Source organism: Pygoscelis adeliae, unplaced genomic scaffold (assembly GCF_000699105.1).
Source record: "Pygoscelis adeliae isolate BGI_AS28 unplaced genomic scaffold, ASM69910v1 Scaffold252, whole genome shotgun sequence".
NCBI classification, from domain to species: domain Eukaryota; kingdom Metazoa; phylum Chordata; class Aves; order Sphenisciformes; family Spheniscidae; genus Pygoscelis; species Pygoscelis adeliae.
Window position 1 is genome coordinate 925,036 of NW_008824185.1, and position 25,184 is coordinate 950,219.

A 25,184-nucleotide genomic window follows, 5' to 3' on the forward strand; every position below is an offset into this window, starting at 1 on the left:
TGCCAAAAGGGAACTTTCAGAGACGTGTACATTTCTAAGGTCAAAATGTTGTGGTGTGGATGGAGTTTCGGTGCCCCCTCCCCAGCAGCGACGGAACAGCCCGAGCCACTGGGAAGTCCAGGTTGGAGCCATCTTTCAGAGACCATAGACTCCAAGCAATCCAAGCATTTTGGGTGCCGATGTACTTCTCAGGATCTAGCTGAAAAGGACATATGAATCTACACATGTGTCTCTACTCCAGCCAAACCACTGTTCAAATTGTGCGCTGTTTCAAGCAGGGGTGTATTTGATCAGTGAGGAGCTCGTCAGCCTTATTCAGGACAACAGTAACAATGTCTGGAGTAGTTGTAATGGAAAAAGGGCATGTGAGACCTTTGTCCTAAGAGGAGGCTGTGGCAGAGGCTGCTGGAGTCATGGGTTCTTGGGCAGATCCATGTAGTAAGGCGTTGTCTTCACTGTCACTCTGAGCAGAAATGATGTTCAGTTTCATGCTTATCTCAGAGCCATTTTGGAGCATCAGCTCAGACAGGACCGGTGGTGAGGGTGCAAGCAGGTGTGAGCGGCTAATGAGCCCTGCACGTTTCCCACCCAGAGGGTGACGTCACGGTGCGAGCATGCCGGTGCTGGGCAGTCCTTCGTTCCCCCGAGGGCATGGGGCAGAGAGCCGCAGACATCGCTGTTTTGTAGCTCTGCTGGCACTCCCCTTTGGTTTTGGCTGTATTAGAAGTTGTTGCATTTTAAATTGTTTTTAAAATTGCTTTTTAACTAAGCCAATACCAGACAGCATGGGCTGACGCTTCAGTGTTGGTCAGGCATGTGTACTGAATGCAGCCAAAGGATGGTTGACTCAGATGAAGTGTGCTCACCCTTTTCCACACGCATTTAACTCTGTTGAGTTAAAGCACGCAACCGCAAGCTCAGCGGCAGCCCGAGGTGTGTGTGCACCTCTTAACACCCTCCGCCTGACTGATCTGGAAGGTTCAAATCCCCTGTTTCCTTGGGGCAATGCTTTGAAGAACTTTTGAAACATTGCACAGCCTAAGACAAGGCATTCGCCTATCATGGAAGAAAAGCAGTGTGTGCGTTCCTGAGCGTGGTGAGGTAGCGTGGTAAGTGACTAATGAGACTTGTCTTCCCTACCTGTATTTATAATGTAAACAGGACACTCCAGTTCCCTAGTCCCAAGCACCACCACTTCCGACTCTCACGCTCGACAGGGTTATGATGCTAGGGGACGCATGCTGGATTGGAAGGATCCGCTTGGTTCATCTGAAAATACAGATCCATATGTGGCAGTTTCATCCCATAATCATCAAGACAAGAAGGGTAAGGCCTTGGAAATGACGTCCTGTGGTGAGGAGGGAGGGGGGGAGGACTAAAGTGTAACTGCTTCCAGCTGGCTCTGAGTAAGATGTAATAAAACTCCTGTGCTATAATTGAAAGCTTATCGTAAAGCCTGAAACTAAACAGCCAATCTCAGACTCAGTCCTAGATAATTCACTGCCTGAGGAAACCACACAAAACAAACAGAAGTATATGCCTTTGCAGTGTGTGTTGTGCATGTGTACGGGAAGGAGGGAAACAGTGGGGATTTATCTCTCTCTAAACTTGATCTCCCCCGTTGTCTGGCAGAGGAAGATCCGTGGCTTCCCATTGTTCTTAAGGGTGCACTTTTATATTGCCTTGTTGTCTGAATTCCCAGGGCAGCACAGCAGATCTCAGCTAATTTCATGTTATTTCTGTCTCTCAACAACAGACAGCGGTACTGAAGGTCTGCTGTAGTTTAACTGTTGAAGTAAAACTGACACCGGTCCTAGCTACTGAGCCTAAGTCCCACTGTCTTCAGTGAGACGTGAGCAGCAAATACGTTTGAGAGTGGGGGCTGAGGAGGTCATTAGCATATTTTAAAAGATACAGAGGTGACTGCTGGTGGAGAGAGATTCTGTGTTGCATTTTTAAAGCACCAAAAGGTTAGGATTTAGGTGTCATTTCACAGTGTTCAGCCCTGTGCTGAAGCACACTTGGGTCTAATACAAGTGACAGCCCTGTCATTTGGCCTCCAGTCCCTCTTTGCTATACACATGGAGAATTAGGCAGAGAATTACCTAAATTTGCCACTTGAATGTGCTTAGAGAAGGAGAAGCTTTTCTCCAATGTAGGGATGGTGGTGCCCCCTCATTCCATCTTGGCCCTCCATTGTTCTTCCAGCTCCTTTTAATCTGTGTCTCAAAGAGGTTAAAATGGTTCCTTTGTAAATAGGGGACTTAGATTCAAATAGCTCCACTGCCTAGAGAGAGCTGAGTCCTTGTTATTCTTCTCCAGGGTGTTCTTAGATCGCTTCTTTCAATCTCTTCTCTGTTGAAGATGTTTCGCTCTGTACAGACTAATTAAGTACTCAGTGGGCCAGAAGGAGGATGGGTATGAGCAGAACTCACTTGCTGAGTGGTTAGGGCGCTCACCAGGGGCAAGAACACACGTGAGCTTCAACCCTTTCTGCTATGAATACTTGATATAAAACACTTAAAATATTAATTGAAATGTGGATTCCAGTCTCTATTGTTCATGCATTTTACATGAAAAACTCATTAGACAAAAGCATCAGCTGTTCCTGGAGAAGCTACTGCCATGCCAGACCTGCTGCTTTGCATTGTCTGCCCAAACTAGTAGGTTACTAAATCATACTCCATCCCCTCTGTCTGACCCAGTGAATCTTGAATTCTCTGCATTGGCTGTGGAGACTTTCAGCAGGGGGTAATGAGCATGTTAACGTTGCAGAACAGTCTTCAGCAGAGCTGCATGAACAGCTGGCAGCGGTCTGGACCCAGACTGTGAACTCAGCGCCTGTTATTCACAACAGCCCCAGACACAAGGCCTCCCACAGTCCTGAGATATCCTGGATTTCTCACTGAACTCCCCAGGACTGACCTCACAGAGCCTTCACGGTTCCTAGCCATGAAGGCAATGGCATCACCTGGCTGGCCCAGCAGAGACGAAGCCTGGAGCGCTTTTCCAGCTGAGGAGGCCGGTCAAATTAGGCAGGAGATGGGGTAAAATTTCCTGAGATGCCATGGCAAACATTAATCTAGTAGCCTTGGCTTTTAGGCTTGATGGCAGGAAATGGAATATGAAGATTTGAATTCCCTCAGGCATAGAATGCGAACTTGTCTCCCACCTCCCAGCAATGAACTTTTCCTGTAAAAAAGGGAAAAACTGCCATTTGCTCTTCTTCCTTCAAATGGGTTTTAGGAGTGGCCCCTGTTCAAACAATTTTTTTCAGAGCTTGATCCTGTAGACATTCTGGGAGAATAACTGCAAATCTAAAGCAAAAGAGTGAATTTCTAGAACATGATTTGGCTTACATGTGAGTTAAGCACAGAGCTCCTCTGCACGCTGCAGACCCATGGGCTGCTGAGCCTCGGCAGAGGAAGAATTTCAGGCATCTGCAATACTCAAACTCAAAACCGTAACTTAGGGTGCAAGGGACTGAGGGTGCTGAAGACGAAAGCTCAGATTCCTAATTCCTGCTTAAGCTCAGTTTGAGATAGCAACCTCATGTTTTTTAATTCCTCAGCCCTTGCTCTTCAGCTGTAGAAGGGCAATTCAGAAAAAGTGATTTCTGGGTATCACGTATGTGAAGGAGGGAAGGCAGATAAGCCTGCATGCTCCTCTAAAGGTGGCATGTGATTCACCTAGCACTCCTCTTTCCTCTCAGCAATAAATCGGTGATAACGCTGACAGTCAAAAAATAAGGCTTTTTTCTTTTTCTGTCCAGTCTGTTCGTAACATCTAGTATTCAAAATGCCTGAGGTGAGAGGACATTTCTTAGAAAATCCCGTGTTCCCCCTTCTGAAAGTAGGTATCTTTCTCTCCTCCACCCTGAGAAGAGGGGATGTCATTAAGCAGATTTGATGAGGAAGGAAGGAAGAAATCCTTGAACCTAGCTCTTCTGCTGGCATCAGACAGGGGAGCGGTGTCAGAAACCAGCACTAGTGGAAGATCTGGCCCTTTATGTACCCAGAGGAATGCGGAGACATGTATGCATTTTAATGGCACTATTTGTTATGTGTGGGTCCATACTTCACAAATCTTTTGTGAAGCAATGCTTAATAGATGGAAAGCTAGCTCTTAAAAGCATCTTGTATGCCAGTAGCAGCTTCCAGAAGAACATGCAGTGAAAATATTAATAAATGTGTAGCTGTTGGATTCTAATAATTTTCGCTTCAATTCACTGACTGATGAGGTGGCTTATATTCAATAGTTCCCTCCCCAGGGAGTGATGGTTACCAGAGAGCCTTATTAGCACTTGACAGGGTCATTTAAATATCATGCATTCTTTGGTGCCTAATTATGAATATTGACAAAGCTGGAAGCAGTCTACACACAATCAAAACAATGGCGGCAGAGGTGACCGCATGGTTGTTTACCATTACCATCTACTTGTGTGCTATTACTCCTTGCCTTGCCCAGTCAGAGCCGGTTGGCTCCAAAAATACTATTGATTTGTTGTTTTAAAAGGGCAAAGGAAAGAGTTCTTACACAAAAATAAATCAGAAAATGTTACGCTTACTATCCTTTTATCAAGATTTTGTTTTCACTTTTGCTGTAATTTCTTTTACTTTCACACATTCACAGAGAAAAAATACTCTTTTTTTTTAACATTTTCTCTTTGTTTTGCAAGGTGCTTTGTGGTGTTCTACATTGGTTGTGTCTAATCCTTTGGACAGTGTTTTCTTTCTTTTCCTGCGCTCACAAACGACTTCATACTGATTGTACTAATTGTACAGAATCCACTTGCTGCTTTCCTTTCTGTAACACGGGTGCTTTGATGATGTCACATCCATCCATATGCTTCACTTTTAATTCAGTGCAGGCATCTTGGGGAATATCTGTGGGGGCGTGAGAGGGGGTTCTTTAAAAGGGTTGACTCATGGGAATGTGACATTTGTGTGCCACAGCTTTAGTAGCTAAATATACTCTGGGATTGTTGTTTCTGAGCTACATCACATTTCTTGCCAAGATGAAAATGTGTAGTGCAGCCCATAGAGTGGGAACTATGCATTGCCATCTCACTGGCATTTTCATTTTGGCCATTAAGGAATCTGCCCTTCCTATTGCAGAACAAAAAAAAAAAAAAAAATCAGCTCTGATTGGGCAAACTGCACCCCTCTTTCCTCTTCTCTGTCTCCTCCCCAGAAAAAAAAAAAAAGAAAAAGAAAAAGAAAAAAAACATGTTCTAGAGTATGTTTATGTTTTGTTTCCTTTCTTGCTGCATTTTAGTGTTAATTTAATTGTGTGTTTCTCACCTTTGTCAAAACAGTTTCCCTAACCTCGCCATCTAACCTTCCCCCCTGCTGCCATTGTACTTGGTCTCCCTCCCTCCGCAGTCATGAAGCTCCTCCTGTGGAGCGCTCCAAGGCTTTACCCTCTACACCCCAGTAGTGCTGTAGCGCTGCGTCTCTGTGTAGTCGTCCTACTAACGAAGGGGGGAGTAGACACGTACTGCTCGTAGAGAGGCCTACGTGAAGAAAGCAAAGTGATTTTCTTCAGGAGTAGCTGGCCTTGCCCCTCGTTACCCTGCTGCCCTTCTCTGCTGCCTCCTGTCCTTCCTGCCTCCCTTCAGAAATGCCTCATGCTTTTCAAGTCCTGGGTTCATTAGCACAAATGCAGCCAACTGCTCAGTTTTGTCACTCGCTCCCTAAATGCCCAGAGCTTGCCTTTTAATCACAGTGTTGATAAATTGGTTGCAAATTCAGCTTACGGTTTTGTGGTTCTGCTACAGCTTCTTCTCCACAGCATTCAGGTGGAGGTGGCTGAGCTGGGCACTGAATAATGGAAGTGTAGTGTTGCTGTTAGCAGCCTTAATGTTTGTATTCTCACTTGTTTCAACACTCATTAAGTGAAGATTATGAGGTGGTATCTCCTATCCTTAACAAGCCTTTTGTCGATATCCAAGTAACAATGGTAAAAAGCTGATTAGAAGCGGGATGTGATGGACGCAATTTACAGAGTTAAGAGTTGCTGGTGTATTTGGATCTCAAGAAGGCTCCCTTAGATACAGTATCTGGTAGAACCTATTATTGTATAGATTGTAGAATCTATATTATTATTATTATTAATAACTGCAGACCTTCTTCTGGTACAGAATTAGACACGATTAGCAATAGTCAGCTCCTGTATTTGGAGAGGGCTGTGCTATTGGGGAGCCCAAGGGCTGTTCATTTCAAAACCTGACTCCAGAAGGTATTTCATATTGTACACAAGTGGCAGTGTTACTAAATTTTACTGTGATTATCGCTACTTGAAAGATTTGCCAAGTGCTGACAATGCTTGTCTCCGGAGAGTCTGCAAATGTTCAGGCAGATTCTGCTGCAGTGAGACAGAATTATATGAACCTTCAGGTACAGTTATGATAAAGAATGTAAAGTGCTGATTTAACAAGATACTTTACAAGTAGACATGAAATGAGAGGGAAAAAAAAAAAAACCATGGCAAAGCAAAGCTTCGGACTCTTTTTTGCGTAAATTAAGCAACTGGCGTTCGTCATGGGAGGGCTGAGTTTTGCACCAGAAAGTACATTTGCAAAGTATGTTTTTACACAAAAATGTTGTTATATGCTAATATGTGCAAGGATCTAAAAGATTCAAAGCGTGTTTTATCAGAGGAGGCAGGGAGAAGTTGTTATTATCTTGCTGGCATTTTGTAATAATTCAGAAGCGGATTTAAAGTGGCACAAAATTTGTCAAAACTTATCCTTTGACTCAGTGTTAGCAGGTCTGAGGGGGGCGGGGGCTTGGATTTTGGAGGCGCAAATACTCTGTATTTGATCCGTGTCATTGTCCTGGCACTGTCAGAAGGAACTGACTGATCGTAAAAAAAGTGTTAGGCTAGTGGGAGAAGGAGTTGCACCGTAGTCAGTTCTGCCTGGATGGGGCTCAGGAAGAGCTATAAGTCAAAGCATGTGTGCCTGGAGGAAGCTACACAAACTTTGCTGTTCTTTCCCGTCTCTCAAACCATTGTACGCACAAGCATAAAGCAGGTTGAAAGTACTTTGCAGTTCACTAACAGTTTCAGGTGCTGAGGAAACAATGAAGATCGAATCAGACCGGATCCTGCACTTACTATACTTTTAAGTCTTTTGCCCACAGTCTAGTAAAAGAGTGCTGTGAGAAAGGGAGTAGGGAATTTGCCCTGATCCTATGATTCTGTAGGATTTGGCTGAGATTTGAAGTGAGAGGTGTGGTTACTTGGAGCTGTAGTGCTTCACAAAGGGATTTCACCTACACAAGACAAGACGACACGGGACCTAGTCCATTTAAACTTTTATAGGTCCACATCTAGATTAAAACCTACTTACTTTTTTCCCTTTAGGATTTAAACAGAGGTTGGTTGGATGAGTCTATGCTAAACAAAGCCCTATAGTTTTTTTTTCTAAAATGTTCTTAGGTAAATTAGCATCATCTTACTGTAAACATCCCTGTTTCTAGAGGGGGGGCTTATTTACATTGTCACATGTACTAACTGCCCAGGTGAAATACTAAAATCTTCTTTTTAAAACAACCAACCAACCAACCAACCAACCAACCCTATATTTGTCTAGAATGGCTCTAATGAGTAACTTGTCCAGGAACTGTATGTCTCAGAGACTAATCACGGCATACCTGCTGTGGAGCACCATTTTAGCTCCGTATCAGATAAATACCAGAAAGCCATTGTTAGCAGTTAAGTGGGACCAAATTTCTCAGCAGAGTTTTTAATGGCCAGACACCTGTGTCACCAGACCAGGCTAATAACTAGCATACATGCCAGAAGACTGATGACCTCACCATGCTGGTGTTGCTGGTATCCTGTGACATGCACCAGAGGGCTGTGCAGTCAGGATTAAGGGAACACACCAGACTTGTCCAGAGGAATGACACTGATCCTTCCTCTGTTCTGTCTTGCGTGTACAAGCTGTCTGCTCCCAGGGCTAGAGGCAGCTAATCATCTCAGATTGCATCCTCAAGTTCAAACAGTGGCAGTAGAAAACTAGATGCTAATTAATAGAATGGATATTTATATCATCGAAAATTGATGAAAGAAGAATGCTGGAAGGATGTTTCTGACAATAGACTTTCTTCAAACTTGTTTTCATTATGTTTTTGTAAGTTTCTATGAGAACAAGAGCGAAGAGACAGAGAGGAGACAAGGCATGCAGAAAAGATGAAAGAAACTAAGTCCCTGGGCCGGGCCACATCCTTAAGCCAATTTTAATAAAAAATGGGGATTGTAATAGAATACAGGGCAGTGATTTAGTGTGTCTTCTCTGTGACTAAATCTTCATTTCAAACCTTACATAAAAAGCCCCAGCTCATTTAGTCACAGATTTTCTATAGTAACCTTCTGAAAGTGTAAGGAGAGGAACAGTTTTCACTGCAAAAGATAGGCAAGGATGAGGAAATCAAAACAATGGAGGGGGTACATTCAAACTCACACTAACTGCCTGTGCCACACCTAAAGAAATGCCTATACTTCAGCATTGGCACTGACTTAAAATTTTCAGAAATCAAAACGTTTCTACATTTCACTAACAGTACAGATTTCAGATTTAACTAGCGGAAGTGGAAACGTGAGTAGGAAGATTAGAACCGAGAGCCATTTACTATTTCGTAGCCAAAAAAAAGACATCATTGGTAGTAGAAGAGGTGCAACTCCTGCTTATAAAAACTATCAACAGAGTTTTTCTTTCTAAATGTCCCCAAATTACTGGATCCTACAAATAAAAGAAGGGTGAAGTTTAAAATAGAGCTCATCAAATGTCAAATGTCGCTGCAGGAAACAGCAGGTGTCCTTGACCTGTAATTGTCCGCCTGCATACATTTAAAGTCAGGCTATCCATTTCCAGGCTGCAATGAGCAGTAGAAGCCTGTCTTACTAAAACAGGGGAAAACTGTCATTGCCCAAGGACCTTGATCTGCTTTTTCAATAGAAGAGGCCACATCTAATTTGTCAAGGCAGCTGCTCGGGGTTCAGGGCATTAGAGCTATTGTGTGATGGACTAGATCCCCAGCTGCATTCATCCACAGTCACCCGGTGAGGACAGCTCGGTGGAAGAACACAGACTGCCTCGTGCTCTTATTTGACCCTTGTAGCACTGACATATTTATCAAGAGCTGGGAATTCGCTGTAGGGTATGCTGGCCCCACAGGGCCACTACTCTATCTGGAAATAGCAAAGCTTAATTGGTGGACAGGATGTTAAGTAACACCAAGTTTCATTTTTGTGGCATTTATATTGAGTATAAGGAGACGTTGTGCCATACAAAGATGCTGAATTGGGAGGGCAACCTAGCCATTTAAATAAGAGACTTCTGAAACTGCTTTGAAATTTGAAGGGATTTAAGTAGCTGAAAGACACTTAAAGCGCCTTTTGGTGTTAAGTTAATGCCAGTGTACAATTAAAATGTCAATGTGCTGTTAAAGATATTTGAATAATTCATTTTTTCTCATATAGGATGTGCCTAGTTTCAATAATTGTATTAATTAATAGGTAAGATGTCCTGTAGTAATTTTACAATGACCTAAACATTGACAGTCCTGGTTCAGAGCACTTTTAATATGATCTGTGGACTGTGAAATGTTTAATTACATGCCTCTGTACAAAACACCACCTACATTCTTCTCATATAGATAACCTTTTAGCGAATGGTATCAACATCCCTTTTGGTATGTAGGAAGGTTCCTGACTGACTCTATCCCTTTTTTTCTTATTTTTCTTTAAGACTGTAAAAAGGTGAGCTTAATTCTTTATGTCGTGGTGCTTACTGATTAACAGCATGCAGTTAATTAAAAAAAGAACCTGGAGAGGGCATAATTTAGATTTTGCCATGTTAATTTTATTGAACATTAAATACAGCTCAGATGTCATCGTGTTTGGAAAGTAGTTGTTCCTATGAATATCCTTAGTTTAGTCAGGTGTTTAGGCAGGTGTTACTTCGAGCTCTTTAATAGTCATTTAGTGAGACACTATAGTCTCTGGTATCCAATTACTGTTGTTATGACTTTTGATAGATTTTAATCATGTGTTCTAAGATTTTCTGTGCCAGTAGCTGAGAAAGAGGATAGGGAAAAATATGTTGTTATTCTCATGTTACAAAAAAGGAGTCTTAAGGGCATTTTACTGAGAAGTTTTGAAGCAGATAGTACAAATTTACCATTATACCAGAAACGTGCATCCTGACATCCCTGTGAGGGAAAAAAGAGCTTCACTGGCCAAGCTGTAAGTTTTGGAAAAATCTCAGTCCCTCGTAACCAGAAGAGACTTGTCACAGTTAGGCAACTAAATACACAGACAACTCCATGTACATTAAGCATTGGTGCCGTGACTGATAAGCACTTTAACCACCAGCTGATAGTCTGACAGCTCTCCCTGCCCCAGCATATCAGAGTAAGTCAGAGTCCCCGCTGAAGTAGATTTTAACAGCTCCATTGGCATTAGAAGAGCTTAGGGCAGTTTATAGAGAAGTTGCTCAGGAAGCATTAAGAGGCATTTCTGGCACAGCTGTACAATACAGCAAACATTTGGAAATGGCTAACAGCACATTCATCACCAACTTTGTGTTGGCCGGGAAGAATACCTGTAATACTCTGAAACAGTGAGTCCCAGCGGATAGCCTCCAGACCAGTTCCAGCCTCCCACATCTACCAAAGTGGTTAGCCCTGGATATTAAACTGTAGTTTTCCCACCAGCAGCCAAAGATTGCTATCTTCTGTGAAATAAAATCTCAGATGAAGGTGCAGCTTGATAGCATTGTCACAACTGGGCATGACCTAGACAGTTCTTTCATATGCCCAACAAGGACTTTTTTAATAGGAAAATAACACCAGCTGCATGCTGTCAATAATATGCCATCTTGTTCATGCTCCATCCCATCTTACCCACAATTGTGATAGAAAATAAAAGAACAGCTGTTAAAAAAAGGAGGGGGAAGCAGGCACATTTTTAAAGCCCTACAAAGCTACTGTTATTCACTATCATGTTCTTGTAGAAAGAAACAGAGGGAATTTTTTTGGAGAGCCTGAAAGATCTGCAAACGCAAGCAGTACCGGCACAGCCAGGGAATTTAAGCATTCACAGAAACACCTCCTGAACAGCAGCACACCGAAGCCTTCATTAAAATAATTCCAAAAGTCTTTTGAGAAGCACATATTTTCCAGGTGTTTCCTTATTCTCTAAATCAGAAAACTATGCTGAATTCCTGTTTGGAAGCAGGCAGGGTGAGTGAGACAGAAGCCATAATGCTGGGTAAAGACTGAGTACTGCTTGTTTTTAAAGAAGCTAACAGAAGTGGTCTTGTCATGTGGTGCAGAAAAGGCTGTTGGTAGTTTCTTTGAGCCTGTGGTCAGCGCTGGAGAAATTTAATTCCTGCCACCAGCTTATAGCTCCCATCAAGCAGTTCAACAATTCTCCATGTGTATTCGTTGCTGAATGAGTCCCAATCAGAGGCTCTCAAAGGAGGGCACAGAGCAGGAGTGCCCTCTGTCCCTTCTTCTGCCTGCTGTCCCCACTGAACCTCTTGCATTCACCACAGAGCCTGCCCAGAGGTTTGGGCAATTGCGACTCATAATAAAGAACATAAAGAGCACTGCTTTTTTTTTTGCAGATAGCGTTCGGCTTTATCTCTACAAAACACTAGTCTCTATTCAGTGTCTTAAAGAGGTCTTACAGTCCTGCAGCACTTTATATGCTTTTTGTCTAAATATGATCAAGCTACAGGCAATGCCCTGAGGCACTCATCCAGTAAGACCAATTAATTTTCCATACCCAGGGGGATTTGTATATCTCACTGTGCAGTTCTCACTCATTGAACTAAACTACTAATATCAAATCAGTGGGTACTTTCATATACCCAGCATCAAGACCTGAAAAGATGATACAGTTTATCTCTACTTGCTCATGGCAAGACAACTGGATAACATCAGCTGTGCTCCCATGAAAGGTTTGGTCTCACCTACACTGTGTTTAGAAGGGAGGAAAGAGAATAAATATGTATTACTGAGAGAAAAGAGATTTTGATAAAATTTGTTATGGTCCCAGTGCTGGGAAAAAAATGAGGCTTTAACCTCTCACATGGAAATTTGTGTATCTGTAGATCAGTAAACATATCTTGAGGACTAGTCTACAGATATGAAAAAAGCCAGTTATGTTCCTTGTTACAGCACCTACCTTCATGTTGATTAACTAGCTGTGCAAGCTGCCTGGTTTGCCTGCAGCAGTGGAAAATACTGGCTTAAAGAAAGAGCATGAGCAGAGACTGAACAAACACTACAGTAAATCCAGAAAACTGAGATTTGATCCAGTACCAGAACTGAGTAGAAGGTTGGGGGAGTTGTATTGCAGAAACAATTCTGCTTGTGAGATGTGTGATAAAGCAAGTATACAGGTATGTCTGCCTGGCCTGCTGCTGGACGGTCAAGAGGGTGTCTGGATGGGCTTTGAATGTATGTCAGAGAAGACACTGGTTTGCACACACTACTGTGGCTAGATTGCTGCTGGCCCCAGGCTTTCGTGGAGCTGGGTCAGGTACCTGCTTGTTAAAGTATGTCCTCTGAGATGAAGCTACAGATTCACCTCAGCCAGGAAGCAGACTGGCCGGAGTAATCACTGACCATGTTAAAAAATACACAGACAGGAAACATCAATGAAGTTATGGCATCAAAGTGCAAATGTACATGCAGTGCCTGCAAGGTGGGGAGGTGATAAAAAAAAAAAATTAGGTCAAAAAATGCAGAGAAATATAAATTTGACAGACAGAAAAATGCATGAAGGAAGCCACCACTGGAGATAGAAAATGAAGTAAGTGAGAGAGAGATGATAGCAGCACCAGAACAAGAAATCCATCAGGGAAATGCCGTCTTTTACCTCAGGATGTGGCTGGAGTAAGCCTACTTGCTTTATTGGAGATACTGTGGATTTGAGTGGCTGTAACTGAGAGGAAAGAAGGCTTCTGATATTTATATCGGAAATAGAAAAAGACTAGCAGTAAAATTAGTCTTGCTGACTGTTACGGCCAGTGTTTCAAACTCATTGCAATTCCTCAGTCACTTAATGTATTCAAAGGCAGATAAGGCTATGGGACTGCAATACGGAGGGAAATGATAAACCTAATATCGGACGTGTAAAAGCTATTTTTTGCCTACAGTACCAGCCCTGCAAATATTTCTAGAAAAAGCAGTCTTGTCCTTTACTGATCACGGGGGGCATGTTTTAATTCTTAAGTCCGGGTCTTTTGACGACACCTGCAGTGTTCATGAATGTAGGAGAAATGAAGTGTTAATCCACAGTGTGCTTTCTGTCGCAAAAAGTGACAGTGCTGGTGTTTTAATGACAGAAGAGGTTTCATGCTCCCTCTGTGTAAGAGCAGACCTAACGTGGGGTCCAGCCATGTTCCTAACGTGTACTAGCAACCCAGTTGTGGGCAGAAGGACTATCCCTAAGAAATACAGTCTGTGTGCATGAATAAACATTATTGGCTTGGTCACATGGTTGTACAACAGTTTAATAATCATTTCCAGGGAACTCATGGAATAGGACATATAGGGTACAGTCTTATTATTTAAATATCTTGGATGTTTAATAGGTGGCTCCTTTGTTAGTTCAGCTGTGATGTGTTCGGTCACACTAGTAGCTCAAAACTAGCCTTTCCATTTTTATGTCTTTAAAGAAGATCAGAGCTGATGAGAAAATAATTTTTGCTTTTAGGTCATATGCAGCGTTTGAAATTTAACCCCAATTCTTCCATAAGGCTGCTTTGAGCTCCAGCCTGCTAAGCAGAGCCGATTATGTTGACATTCAGCAAACTTCACTTTTCCCTGTTGTGCAGAAAGGCCATAGTTCAAAACAGGCTGTAAAAAAGGAGAGAAAAAGCCACAGAATTTCTCAGTGACAGCTTCTCTTTCCTTGACACTGTTCATAAAAACTGCTTCCAGAAAGGCACTGGGCTGCCCAGAATACATAATGCCCACAGCAGAAAAAAAAAAAATACAGCATTTGTTCTGTGCCATCAGAGGAGCTCCGTGCAGTGAAATGGGAACTGTGAAGATGAGAGATTCACTCTGCAGGCTACAACTTCTCTGGAGCCCTGAAATCATGCTGGGCAGAGAATGGATTGAGAGCAGCCCTCAGGAGAAGGACTTGGGGGTGTTGGTTGAATGGAAGCTCAACATGACCTGGCAATGTTCACTTGCAGCCCAGAAAGCCAACTGTATCCTGGGCTGCATCAAAAGAAGCGTGAACAGCAGGTTGGAGGTGATTCTGCCCGTCCACTCTGCTCTGCTGAGACCCCATCTGGAGTGCTGCGTCCAGCTCTGGAGCCCTCAGCATAAGAAAGACATGGACCTGTTGGATCGGGTCCAGAGGAGGGCCACGAAAATGATCAGGGGGAATGGAACACCTCTCCTATGAGGAAAGGCTGAGAGAGTTGGGGTTGTTCAGCCTGGAGAGGAGAAGGCTCCAGGGAGACCTTATTGCAGCCTTCCAGTACTTAAAAGGGGGCCTACAAGAAAGCTGGAGAGGGACTTTTTACAAGGGCATGTAAGCTGAAAGAGGGTAGATTTAGATTAAATATAAGGAAGAAATTCTTCACTCTGAGGGTGGTGAGGCACTGGAACAAGTTGCCCAGAGAAGTTGTGGATGCCCCATCCCTGGAAGTGTTCAAGGCCAGGTTGGACGGGGCTTTCAGCAACTTGGTCTAGTGGAAGGTGTCCCTGCCCATGGCAAGGGGGGTTGGAACTAGATGATCTTTAAGGTCCCTTCCAACCCAAACCATTCTATGATTCTATGATTCATATTCAGCCAAACATATGTAAATTTGGTTTAACCCAGCTGTGAAAGATCCCCTGAAGTAAACTAATAAAGAGCAGCTGGATATGTTTAAGCTCATCCCAGGCATAGTAGAAAGGTCCCAGAATGTGCACTGAGCTTTTTTTACATCATTAGAGGAAACACAGCAGACTTTAAAGGAAACTTGTGTTTTAAGATGCAAAGCAGCATAAAGTTTGCCTCTGCTGAGACAAGCTAGAAAAGAATTAATTTTCCTTGACATTTGGATTTTATACATCTTCTTTTAACTACTGTGAATGCCTATGTTTTACTTTTTTAAAGGACGTGCTATGTCTGCTTATTCCCTATCACACAGAGGAATCTAAAATTACCATTGCTCACTGGGAAAGGGTGAGAGGTGAAGGAAAGTACCGAAATCAGGAAAGTTCAAAATGATAAGCCACTGCAAACCACCTGTCAGTGGGAGAAAGGTTGTCAAGCACTTTCTAGTGCAAGAGCTGGCCTTGAGACATGCTGGTGGGACAAATAAAATTGGGCTGGCTTCAGGACAGTAATGACTTTCATCATTATATTACAGATCCAGGAGGTTGTGTATCTCAAACCTTCTCCCATACCTGCAAACTTAATAAACTGTTTTTTTTACAGAGATACTGCTTAGAAGTAACACAATAAAAAAGCTCTAAGAGCTTGTTATTCCAGTCCTTTTTAGGTCTGCTTCCCCATCGTTTCAGTGGGGGTGGGAGTTGTCTAAGCATGAATTTGCTGTTTCAGATCTTGTAATTTCCATCTATAACAATCCCTTTCAAAAAAGGGGGGAAATTCCTTTCTAAAAAAGGAAAACCGCTTGTTTCTAATTTCTCAAAATTCACAACTGTGGCCACGGTGTAGGTTTTGTATGGCTGCTGTGGCATGCAGAAAAATCGGATTGCAGGTTCATAATTGAAATAAAAACAGATAATTGAAACCCATTCTGAAAATGTTACTTCAAGACTCACAAGTTGTCTCATATGGACATGGTGGAGTTGTTTCTCTCACCTTTCTTACTTAATTTATCTAGCTTAAAAAAAATAGAAGAATGAAAATTCTCCATCTCCCCACTGAAAGCAAAGCCACCTGTTGATCTCCCCTCTTTTAGTAAGTTACAACCATCTTTTTTTCTATAGAGAGTCATGTCAACAGTCATTCATCAAAAGTGGAGAGAAGTGGTATAATTCAGACCATTTGAAAGGAGAAATAAAAACACCCTTAGAGATCAATAGATGAACCTATCCTGGAGGGATTGCTTCTGAAATAGGTCTGATTAAGGACCAAAAAACCCTGACAGAGGCCACTATAGCTGTTCTGATTGTTTAGATCCTTTTCAAGGCTTTGTTACGTGTTACTTCAGGCACGTCATATATTGATTTTCTTTTCATAGTTTCAAAGTATGATTTCTCCTCATACCTCTAATGATCCCAAGGCCTCTTGTAACTGAAGGTTTTTTCTTTACCAAACTCATTCTTCTCTCCAAGCATATGCATCCTCTTTTTGTTTGCTGGATATCTCAGACTGCTAGCTTGGGCAACTGGCTTTGAGAGCCATAGGGCAGAATCTGGAGGAAGATGGATCGCTCTTCTCAGCACAGTCATGGAAAAATTACAGTTGCAGACCTTTACAAATCAACAATACAGCTTTACTGTGAGGGGAGGGGAAAAAAAGCATTTGCCAGCAGCTTTAACTATGAATGTTTGAGCTGATTTTTTCTAGCTGGTGACACTGTGAGTCCAGAAGAACAAATACTGCGTAGAATTGCACTGAGTCAGCAGAACAAGTCCTTGCAGCCAGAAGGAAAACGAAGGAAAAAGCTTGCTTACTGTTTTCAACAAAGCAGTTCCAATAAAGTGGCAAACATCGAATCATTTGGATTATAATATGGTTGGTTTATGTCAAACCTTGAAATTATTCCTTCAAGAAAAACAATGAGATCTCAGAAATGCATGGTGGACTCTGGTCATTCCTGAATTTGCTATCATTTTGAATTGGGGTATCCAGTCTAAATTAATCTGCTTTTTTTTTTTATTCCTATTGCTGGTTAAAAAGGAGAAAGAAAGCTTGTTAATACCTGCAGGGATTTTCCGGGATGAAATAGTCTTTTAGCAGCATGAGACTGCCTGTAAACACAGTTCTAACACCTGGAGACACATGTTAAAAACCTATTCAGTGGTATTTAAAAAAGATACTCTGAAGCTCATAAAAACCTCTGTTCATAATGAGTCCGTACCAGCATATCTTGCAAGTCTAAGCAGAGGAAGATGTACATCAGACAGAGAAGCTTGCACTGAAGAATGAAATTAACTGCAAGGTTTTCCCCTTAAGTAACAACAGTAAAGAAATCATTGTGCCTTTCTGGAACAATGACTTGTTCTGTGGAAAGTCTCAAGTGATTTTGTGGGTGTTGGAGATGGAAGTGGGCTCATTCCCATTTAGCTAGAGAGGTGAAGTTTAAGACAGCAATGACATTCACTCCCAGACTGCTGTTAATGTGTGGTCTAGACACAAATATTACCTTATTCCCTGATAGTTATTCCCTGATAGTTATTCCCCCACTTTCCTGCCAAAACATCATTCTTCATTTCCCACCTCTGTGTTTCAGTTTCATGTGTGCCACCATTTTGGGTTATTACTTTACCATCTGTTGCAGGCAACTTTGGAAAGCTAGACAATGACAGCTCCCTGCAGAGGTGATCACAGTGTTCTTGGTGCACATGGCATGTGGTCCGGGGCACACATCTTACGGCCATACATCACTTCTGGGACAGAGGTGTCTTTGTGTCCACACTACAGCTAACTGTAGTGCTTGAACAGAAAGGCATTATTCTTGGTGACAGGTAACTAGGTTATTCACACACAGGAACTTGTAGTTACGGGACCAGGTGTTGCTCTCTGCCCTGCTCTTGTTATTCTCACTGACTTCAGCTTGGTTGTGAAAGAAGGCAGCATCCAGACTATTGTATCACTAAAACAGCCTCACATTGAGCTATTCAAACTGGGAAGTGGTTTGTTGTTTGTTTTCATTCATCAAGCAGTTGTGAGGGTTATAAGCTGGAATTTCAGTTTGCGCCCACTGTGAAGCGTACACTGGAACCTAGACTTAGAATAATGTGACTGTGGGGCTCTTCTTGATGTTCTGCCATCGCTGTCCCTGATCACAGATGAGACAAAGAAATTTGGGCTTTATCATGGGATGTTTCTGTTTCTTTTATACTGTACATGCTAAAAGGACACAGCTCTTTTGCTGGGCCTCTGGAGTTGAGGTCTCCTTTCTGCAGATGCCTGTTAATTGCTGTTCTCCTGAGACAGACACCTTACTTCAGATCTCTTTCCAGGTAGACCTTTGATCAATACTTTTCAACTGCAGCTTTTCAGCAGTTTTTAGCGCACTTTCATTTGCTTCCGAGAAAATAAGTCAAAGACTTTACAGAAGTCAAAGGGTATCATACTTAATGTTTACCCACAAAAAGTAAGCTTTTATCCTGTCAAAAAAGGAAGTTTGTCTGGTTTAATGTAATTTATTCTTGGCAAATTTGCTTTGACTTTTTTTTTTTAGTAATTACTTTATCATCCTTTGGATGCTTATAAAATTTATTGTTTAATCACTTGTTGTAGCGTCATTCCCGTTCTAAAAATTGGACTGCCAGGTCTGTCGTTTGTTGGCTCATCTCAAAGGCAGGTAATATGCTTGTCCTTTTCCAGAGCTCTTGATGCTCATTCTTCCTCCAGCATTCTCCAAGATACTGCAGAGTGTCTAGAAATTGTTTTGGCTAGCTCCTTAAGCAGTCGGGGACAAATTCCTTTAGGCAACTTGAAGACATCTACATTATCTAAATATTTTTACCTCTTTTCTCTGTTCTGGTTGACACTTATTCCCTGACTTTGTTACATTTCTGATCACAGATCAGAGGGGCAGTTTTTGCTGAAAAGTGAAGCAGGAAAAGGAGTAAATGCTTCAGTCTCCATGTCTTTCCTTATCTGTCCTCCTTTACTGAAGTTTCTTGTACTGATATTCATTATTCTTACTCAGTTATGCTCATGCCATGTGTTCTTTAGAATGCGGAACTCTATTCCTTTGTGATTATTTCATCCTAATTACATTTCTGCCCTCGGAAGTTCTTTTCTGTTAGAATTAGAAGGAGCAGAAGATGCCCAGAATAGCTTCATCAGCATTTTCATACAGTAATACTTTCAGCACTGTGCACATCTTGCTTTTTAGCTTGGTTTTTTAGCAGATATAGAGGTACAGTCCTAAGCCCTTGAATACTGTTGTTAATTGGTGGAAAGAAGAAGCCTCATCTCCTTCCTGCTTATAATGATCTAGTATACAGTAGATCTATATCATTGTATTACCTCTGGTCTTTTATTTTCTCTTTTATTTTCACCCAGAGACATTCAACAAGTCTGCTTCTCACCTTTTCCAGAACTTCAGAAAAAGTATATGTATTATTGACATAAAATTTAACATCTCCTTGCTTTTTGTCCAACTACCTTTAGTGAACAAGCTAGATCAATACTCTACTCGTGATTTATCCAAGCGGTAGCTCATTTCAGAATTTAAACACTTTGAAGGTTTGGAAACATTTTTCTTAATGTCCTCTTAACCAACCAGCCAGCAATACTGTGTACCTTACCTACAAGCTCTGCTGGAAGAAAGAATGAATTATGTATAGCAGAACAATACAATACCATATCATGTCTTCTTTCTCATTAGATGAGTAAGAAGAGGTGATTTTGCATGTTCCAGACTGTTACAGTACAGGGCATACTGTCTGAGAAAATGAATGGTGACGTTAGGAGATGCAGACAAAAGGACATGGGATGAAATTACAGAAAGTTAGTGGAGGAGGAAGGATCAGGTTGTCTACGGGAATCAGAACAGCCATGAAAAGCGGAGGATATCAGGTGACTAGCCTGGCTGTTTTAGTAGCCAGAAATAATAGTATATCACATGTGGGAAGACCCTGAAGTCGTAAGCCCAGTTGTGATTTGCAAGGGACAGAGCTTGACTTAACTGGAAGACTTCAGGGAGGTAGATAAGTGTCAGCATGTTTGTGGCATTAGCAACATTTAAGGTCTGATCCTTGAAGGTGCAAATATTTAACCTCATCTATGTCTTTGAGGCTTTTTCAGTTTTACTACTATTTTTACCACCAGACCTCTCCCACGTATAATGTTAATACAGGTAATTCTGTCAACAATATCCCTTTGCAAAGAATAAATGGTTATTATCCATGGTGATATGTCTCCATGTACTACAGACAACAGTCAGGAGTATGGATGAGCAGTTCAGACCACATAAAATGAAATAAGCAATGTATTTTCACATTTGGAAAGAACATATTGCAACTGGGAAAGTGCTAGACATAATATTTTAAAAGTAAAAGTATTTCATTTAGACTAATTGTTTTATTATTAAATATAAGATAATAATAATATAGTTATATTTATATCAATCATCTTTTACAGTCTGGTTCCACAGCATTTTATGCAGCCAGCCCAGCCAGTTTTCCAGTACATAATGTCTTAGAAGGATGTCAGCTAATATATAGCTATAAGACTTTTCAATAGCAGATATTTCCTCAAAGCTGGGAGTCCAAATACTTTACTTGACTTTCAAAAATGTAGGCCCTACATTTTTCTCATGATTTTCTCCATTTATTTTAATTCTTTGAATAATGAGTGCTAATGAATGATGCTGGACTGAGCCTTTGAGACTGTGTTGTTCTTTAAGAACTGCAGAATAGGTAAAAGCGCACACAATGCAGTCTGTAAAGTAGCACGAACACTGTCCTATCTGTTTGCTTTCAAACTGGCTTGTTTTGGGGACATAGTGGGGATCACACACTTGCTTATTCATCCCAGTCTGTGAAGGCAGTTACTACTGATGCTAGGGGCTTGAGATGTTGATTAACAACAACCACAATTATCAGCCTATTTCATATTAGATTTCCCCCCACTGTGGTCATGACAGTAGGATGCTGAACGTTCCTCATACTTTTTCATTACTTAATTGTATCTCTTCCATAAATATTAATACAGGGTCAAATCTTGCCCATCTTATTTCATTTAAGTTAAAGTTGTTGGGATTGCTTGCATAACTAAAGACACATGGATGTGATCCATGATAAAAAAATAAATTATATCATTAACCTGACATTGTGTCCAGAGAAGATCCACCTGCCTACAGCAAAGCCACTGATGTTAAATATCCTTTAACTCTAGTACAGGAAACATAATAAACATCAGGAAGTTTTGAACTTAAGAGGAACTAGCTGGAATCAGGCTGTTTTAAGACCCTCATAAATTTCTGCTGATAAAACACCTGCAGCGTGAGCGACATCATTTCAGCTACCCCTTTCTTGAACACACATGGTCACTCAGTCTGAACTGTGTGGTAATTTTGTAACGTGAGTTGTAATGATTCAATATCAATACCATTAACCAAAACCGCCAGATCCCTTTCTGCTGGGCTGCACTCCAGCCTCTTGTCCCCCAGTCTACGCATAAAAGGGTATTAAGTTAGTAAGGCATGACTTTCCCTTCATGAACCTATGCTGGCTTTGACTGTAGGTGCTTACACCCTTAGGTGGGCACTGAGCAGGGATTTTGAGTCTTTTTCATGCAAAAAACATGGGACTTAAGTGCTCAAAGGGGTATATCTCTGAGAAGTTTGTGCATGGAAAGTGTCCATGAAAGCTTTTTAAGTTGAAGCTTTCCTTAACTTCACGCCCAGCAATGCATTTCTGGATAAGACTTAATACTTCCCTGACCATCCTTCCCACCCATTTAAGACTCTCCATTTTTTGATTCTCCAGTTAATGACCACAGACAGTTTTACAAGTGTAAATATACTTGGTCTCAAAATGCTGCAGAGTCTAGCGTGTAAATATCAGCAGGTGTAAGACCTGCAGAAGATCAACACTTTTGCAGTGAAATGCACTTACTGCTGACCATGCTGTAACCACTAGACTGTGCTTCTGGTCTATATACAGCAATTTTGTATGTGGATTTAAATTACAGGGGTAGGTTCTACCCCCGCTTGTTAAGTGCTGATGACAAAGAATAGAAAACTCTGCCTCTTAAAAAGCTGCTGGGCTTTAAAAGAGGGTTCTCTAAGAAACACTTAATTTGAAGATTGTTTCTAATTATATATTGTTTTCTGAGATTTACTTTCCTCCCCTTACTTTTTTACTATTAGGACATTTATATGAATGCAGGATCTTATTTTCTTAAGCGATCATCCATTCTTGCTATTTATTCTCGTGAAATCATAATCCTCTATTTGTACACACAAGAATTTCCGAGGTAACCAGCTGTGATGTCACACGCAGGGCTTATGATTTCAAGAGCTGTTTTGCTTTTAAATATAAAGTTCCTATCTTGTACGCGAATATCCTTTGTCCACCTAAATGCTGCAATTAAATGGGTACAGAAAAATATATGCTATAGAAGCAATACTATACCTAGCCAGAATACTTATCAAAGGTTTCTGTGAGATAGTGGCAGCTTTTCAATGTTCTTTTAACATAGTTTGCTGAGGAGTATTTTGCATTTGGTTCTAATTCTGGGCCACTAATACCTTGTCTGCCAAATACATGAAAAGACATTATTCTAGAAGGATTTGATTTATGACATGAAAGTTTTGTATCTTCACAAAGTCTCAAGAGAGCCTTGGAGGTACATTTTCTGTGTTGCTGTCTCTCCTGTAATAAGGACAAGGATTACGTTTCCTTAGAGTATGTGGAGCTTTTAATGCCCTGGAGAAAGAGGTGGGAGAGATGTTCCTTCAGCTCCTTGTCAGGCTGTGGCTGCTCCTTGTTAAGCACTAAGAACAAAACCAGAAATGAAAAAAAGCAAACTAGAGGCTCTGTGCTTGTGTTTCATTAGTGCTGCTGGCTTGGTGCCCAACTATGTCAGAAGACAGAAATTCAGGGTATTGATTAATGCTGTATTAGGGACTTCAGATGGGGGAGGCGCAGTCTGCCAAAGATGCCTTCTCTGACAGTGGGCGTTTGGAGGGCCAAGTGAGATTTGACAATGATCTCTGACCACAGAACAGTACCACAAGGTGAGGCCCTCAGCGTCAGGGCTTTCAGCTGAGAAAGCACAGGCTTCAGCACAGAGGCCGACCTATTCATGTGTTCAGAACAAGAGAGAGCTTTTAAAATTAAAAGCGCAAGGACAGTCATCTAGCAGGCTCAATAGATTTCCACACTGTTAGTTATTTAAGCATCCTCCTGAAGCTCAGGCATGTGACACTGACTTTTAAAACACATGAAAAAGGTAACAGAATGACGAGCAGAGAAAGAAGCCTTAAACAATGTGGGATGCACTTCTCTGGTATTTGCAGACCTTCTGTCTCCTCTCTTCCTTTTAAAGGTTTTTCAATGTGAATGGTTTACCATAGTAAAAATAAGATTGTATTAGCTGAGGAAAGATCGGATGGAGGGGGAGGGAGGAATGAGCACTATGTCAGAGGAGGAAGAATAGCTCTGACCTGCTGAAGTCAGTGTGAGTTGCCCAGGGTCAGGATTTCAAACCGATTGCACTTGCCCTGCAAGCAAATTCTCTCTCCCCTCCTGAACTTGGTAGTCTTCAACTCCAGATTTGAAAGCTGTACTGACAGCCCAAGGCTGCACATACAAGATGTAGCTGGCAGGTACAGTATGTCTCCAAATTTGGGCAAGATGATCAAAAATCACCTTGCAAAACACAAACAAACCTCTCAGGGCATGCCTTTGAACAAAGTAGTTAATGATAAGTAGCTTTTCTCTGTCCTTAGTTTGTTTAACCACTGTATGCTGTTTATTGCAGGAGTGATTCGTGAGAGTTACCTGAAGGGTCACGATCAGCTGGTGCCGGTCACCCTGTTGGCCATTGCTGTTATTCTTGCTTTTGTCATGGGGGCCGTCTTTTCGGGAATCATAGTGTACTGCATCTGCGACCATCGCCGCCGAGACGTGGCTGTTGTGCAGAGGAAGGAGAAGGAGCTGACCCACTCCCGCCGTGGCTCCATGAGCAGCGTTACCAAGATCAGTGGCCTCTTTGGGGAAGCTCAGTCCAAGGAGCCAAAGCCTGAAGCTATCCTCACACCTCTGATGCACAATGGCAAGCTGGCTACCCCAGGCAGCACTGCCAAGATGCTAATCAAAGCTGACCAGCACCATCTGGACCTGGCTGCCCTGCCAACCCCTGAGTCCACCCCAACCCTGCAACAGAAGAGAAAGCCCAGCCGTGGCAGCAGGGAATGGGAGAGAAACCAGAACCTCATCAATGCCTGCACAAAAGATATCCCCCCGATGGCCTCGCCCGTGATCCCAACCGACCTGCCGCTCAGGGCTTCTCCTAGCCACATTCCCAGTGTTGTGGTCCTGCCCATAGCCCAGCAAGGCTACCAGCACGAGTACGTTGACCAGCCAAAAATGAGTGATGGGGCTCAAATGTCTGTGGAGGACCAGAATGCCACACTTGAGTACAAAACTATCAAGGACCATCTCAGTAGCAAAAGCCCCAGCCATGGGGTTAACCTGGTGGAAAATCTCGACAGCATGCCACCAAAAGTACCCCAGCGGGAAGCTTCCCTTGGGCCCCCGAGCGCCTCGCTGTCGCAGAGTGGCCTGAGCAAGCGGCTGGAGATGCACTCTTCTGCTTACAACGTGGACTACAAGAGAAGCTACCCTACAAACTCGCTCACAAGAAGTCACCAGACATCAACCCTCAAAAGAAACAACACTAACTCCTCTAACTCGTCCCACCTCTCCCGCAATCAGAGCTTCAGCCGGGGCGACAACCCGCCGCCGGCCCCGCAGCGAGTGGACTCAATACAAGTCCACGCTGCTCAGGCACAGGCTGTGACTGTAACTCGGCAGCCGAGTCTCACTGCCTACAACTCGCTGACGAGGTCAGGGTTGAAACGCACGCCCTCGCTAAAGCCAGATGTACCTCCCAAACCTTCCTTTGCTCCGCTCACCACATCCATGAAGCCCAACGATGCGTGTACATAATTGGGGGGGGCCTTGAAAGCTGGTGTTCTGCAACTGTTATCACTCGCTCCTCTGAGAAGATGGTTGTTGCAAGCTGAAGATGTGTTGGATTTCTGCTCTCTGGGAAAAGTGGAATATTTTTTTAAACCCGAGCCATATCACCCATGGTTGAAGGTTTGCAATTGCAGGACTCACCCCCACAACCCACCAGTTCTTTGCTCAAAAGACTAACCCTCCATCACAAACGTTGAGCCAAAAGCACACAGGTGAAAGATGACTGTGACATTTCACCCCGCCCCCCAGCTGCACAGCGCATTCCTGAACTGAGAAGGAGTGCTCTGAAAAGCAAAA

General features: G+C 42.4%; 1 protein-coding gene across 1 annotated transcript in view; it reads left to right on the plus strand.

Moving 5' to 3' along the window:
- SEMA6A (sema domain, transmembrane domain (TM), and cytoplasmic domain, (semaphorin) 6A) overlaps positions 1-24,854 on the plus strand; it is a 113,995-nt gene extending 89,141 nt beyond the window's left edge. Inside the window, exons 18-19 of the mRNA XM_009334458.1 lie at positions 1,162-1,326; positions 23,665-24,854. Of these exons, the coding sequence (XP_009332733.1) occupies positions 1,162-1,326; positions 23,665-24,854 (1,355 nt within the window). The remainder of the gene's footprint in view (positions 1-1,161; positions 1,327-23,664) is intronic.
- The last annotated feature ends 330 nt before the right edge of the window (positions 24,855-25,184 follow it).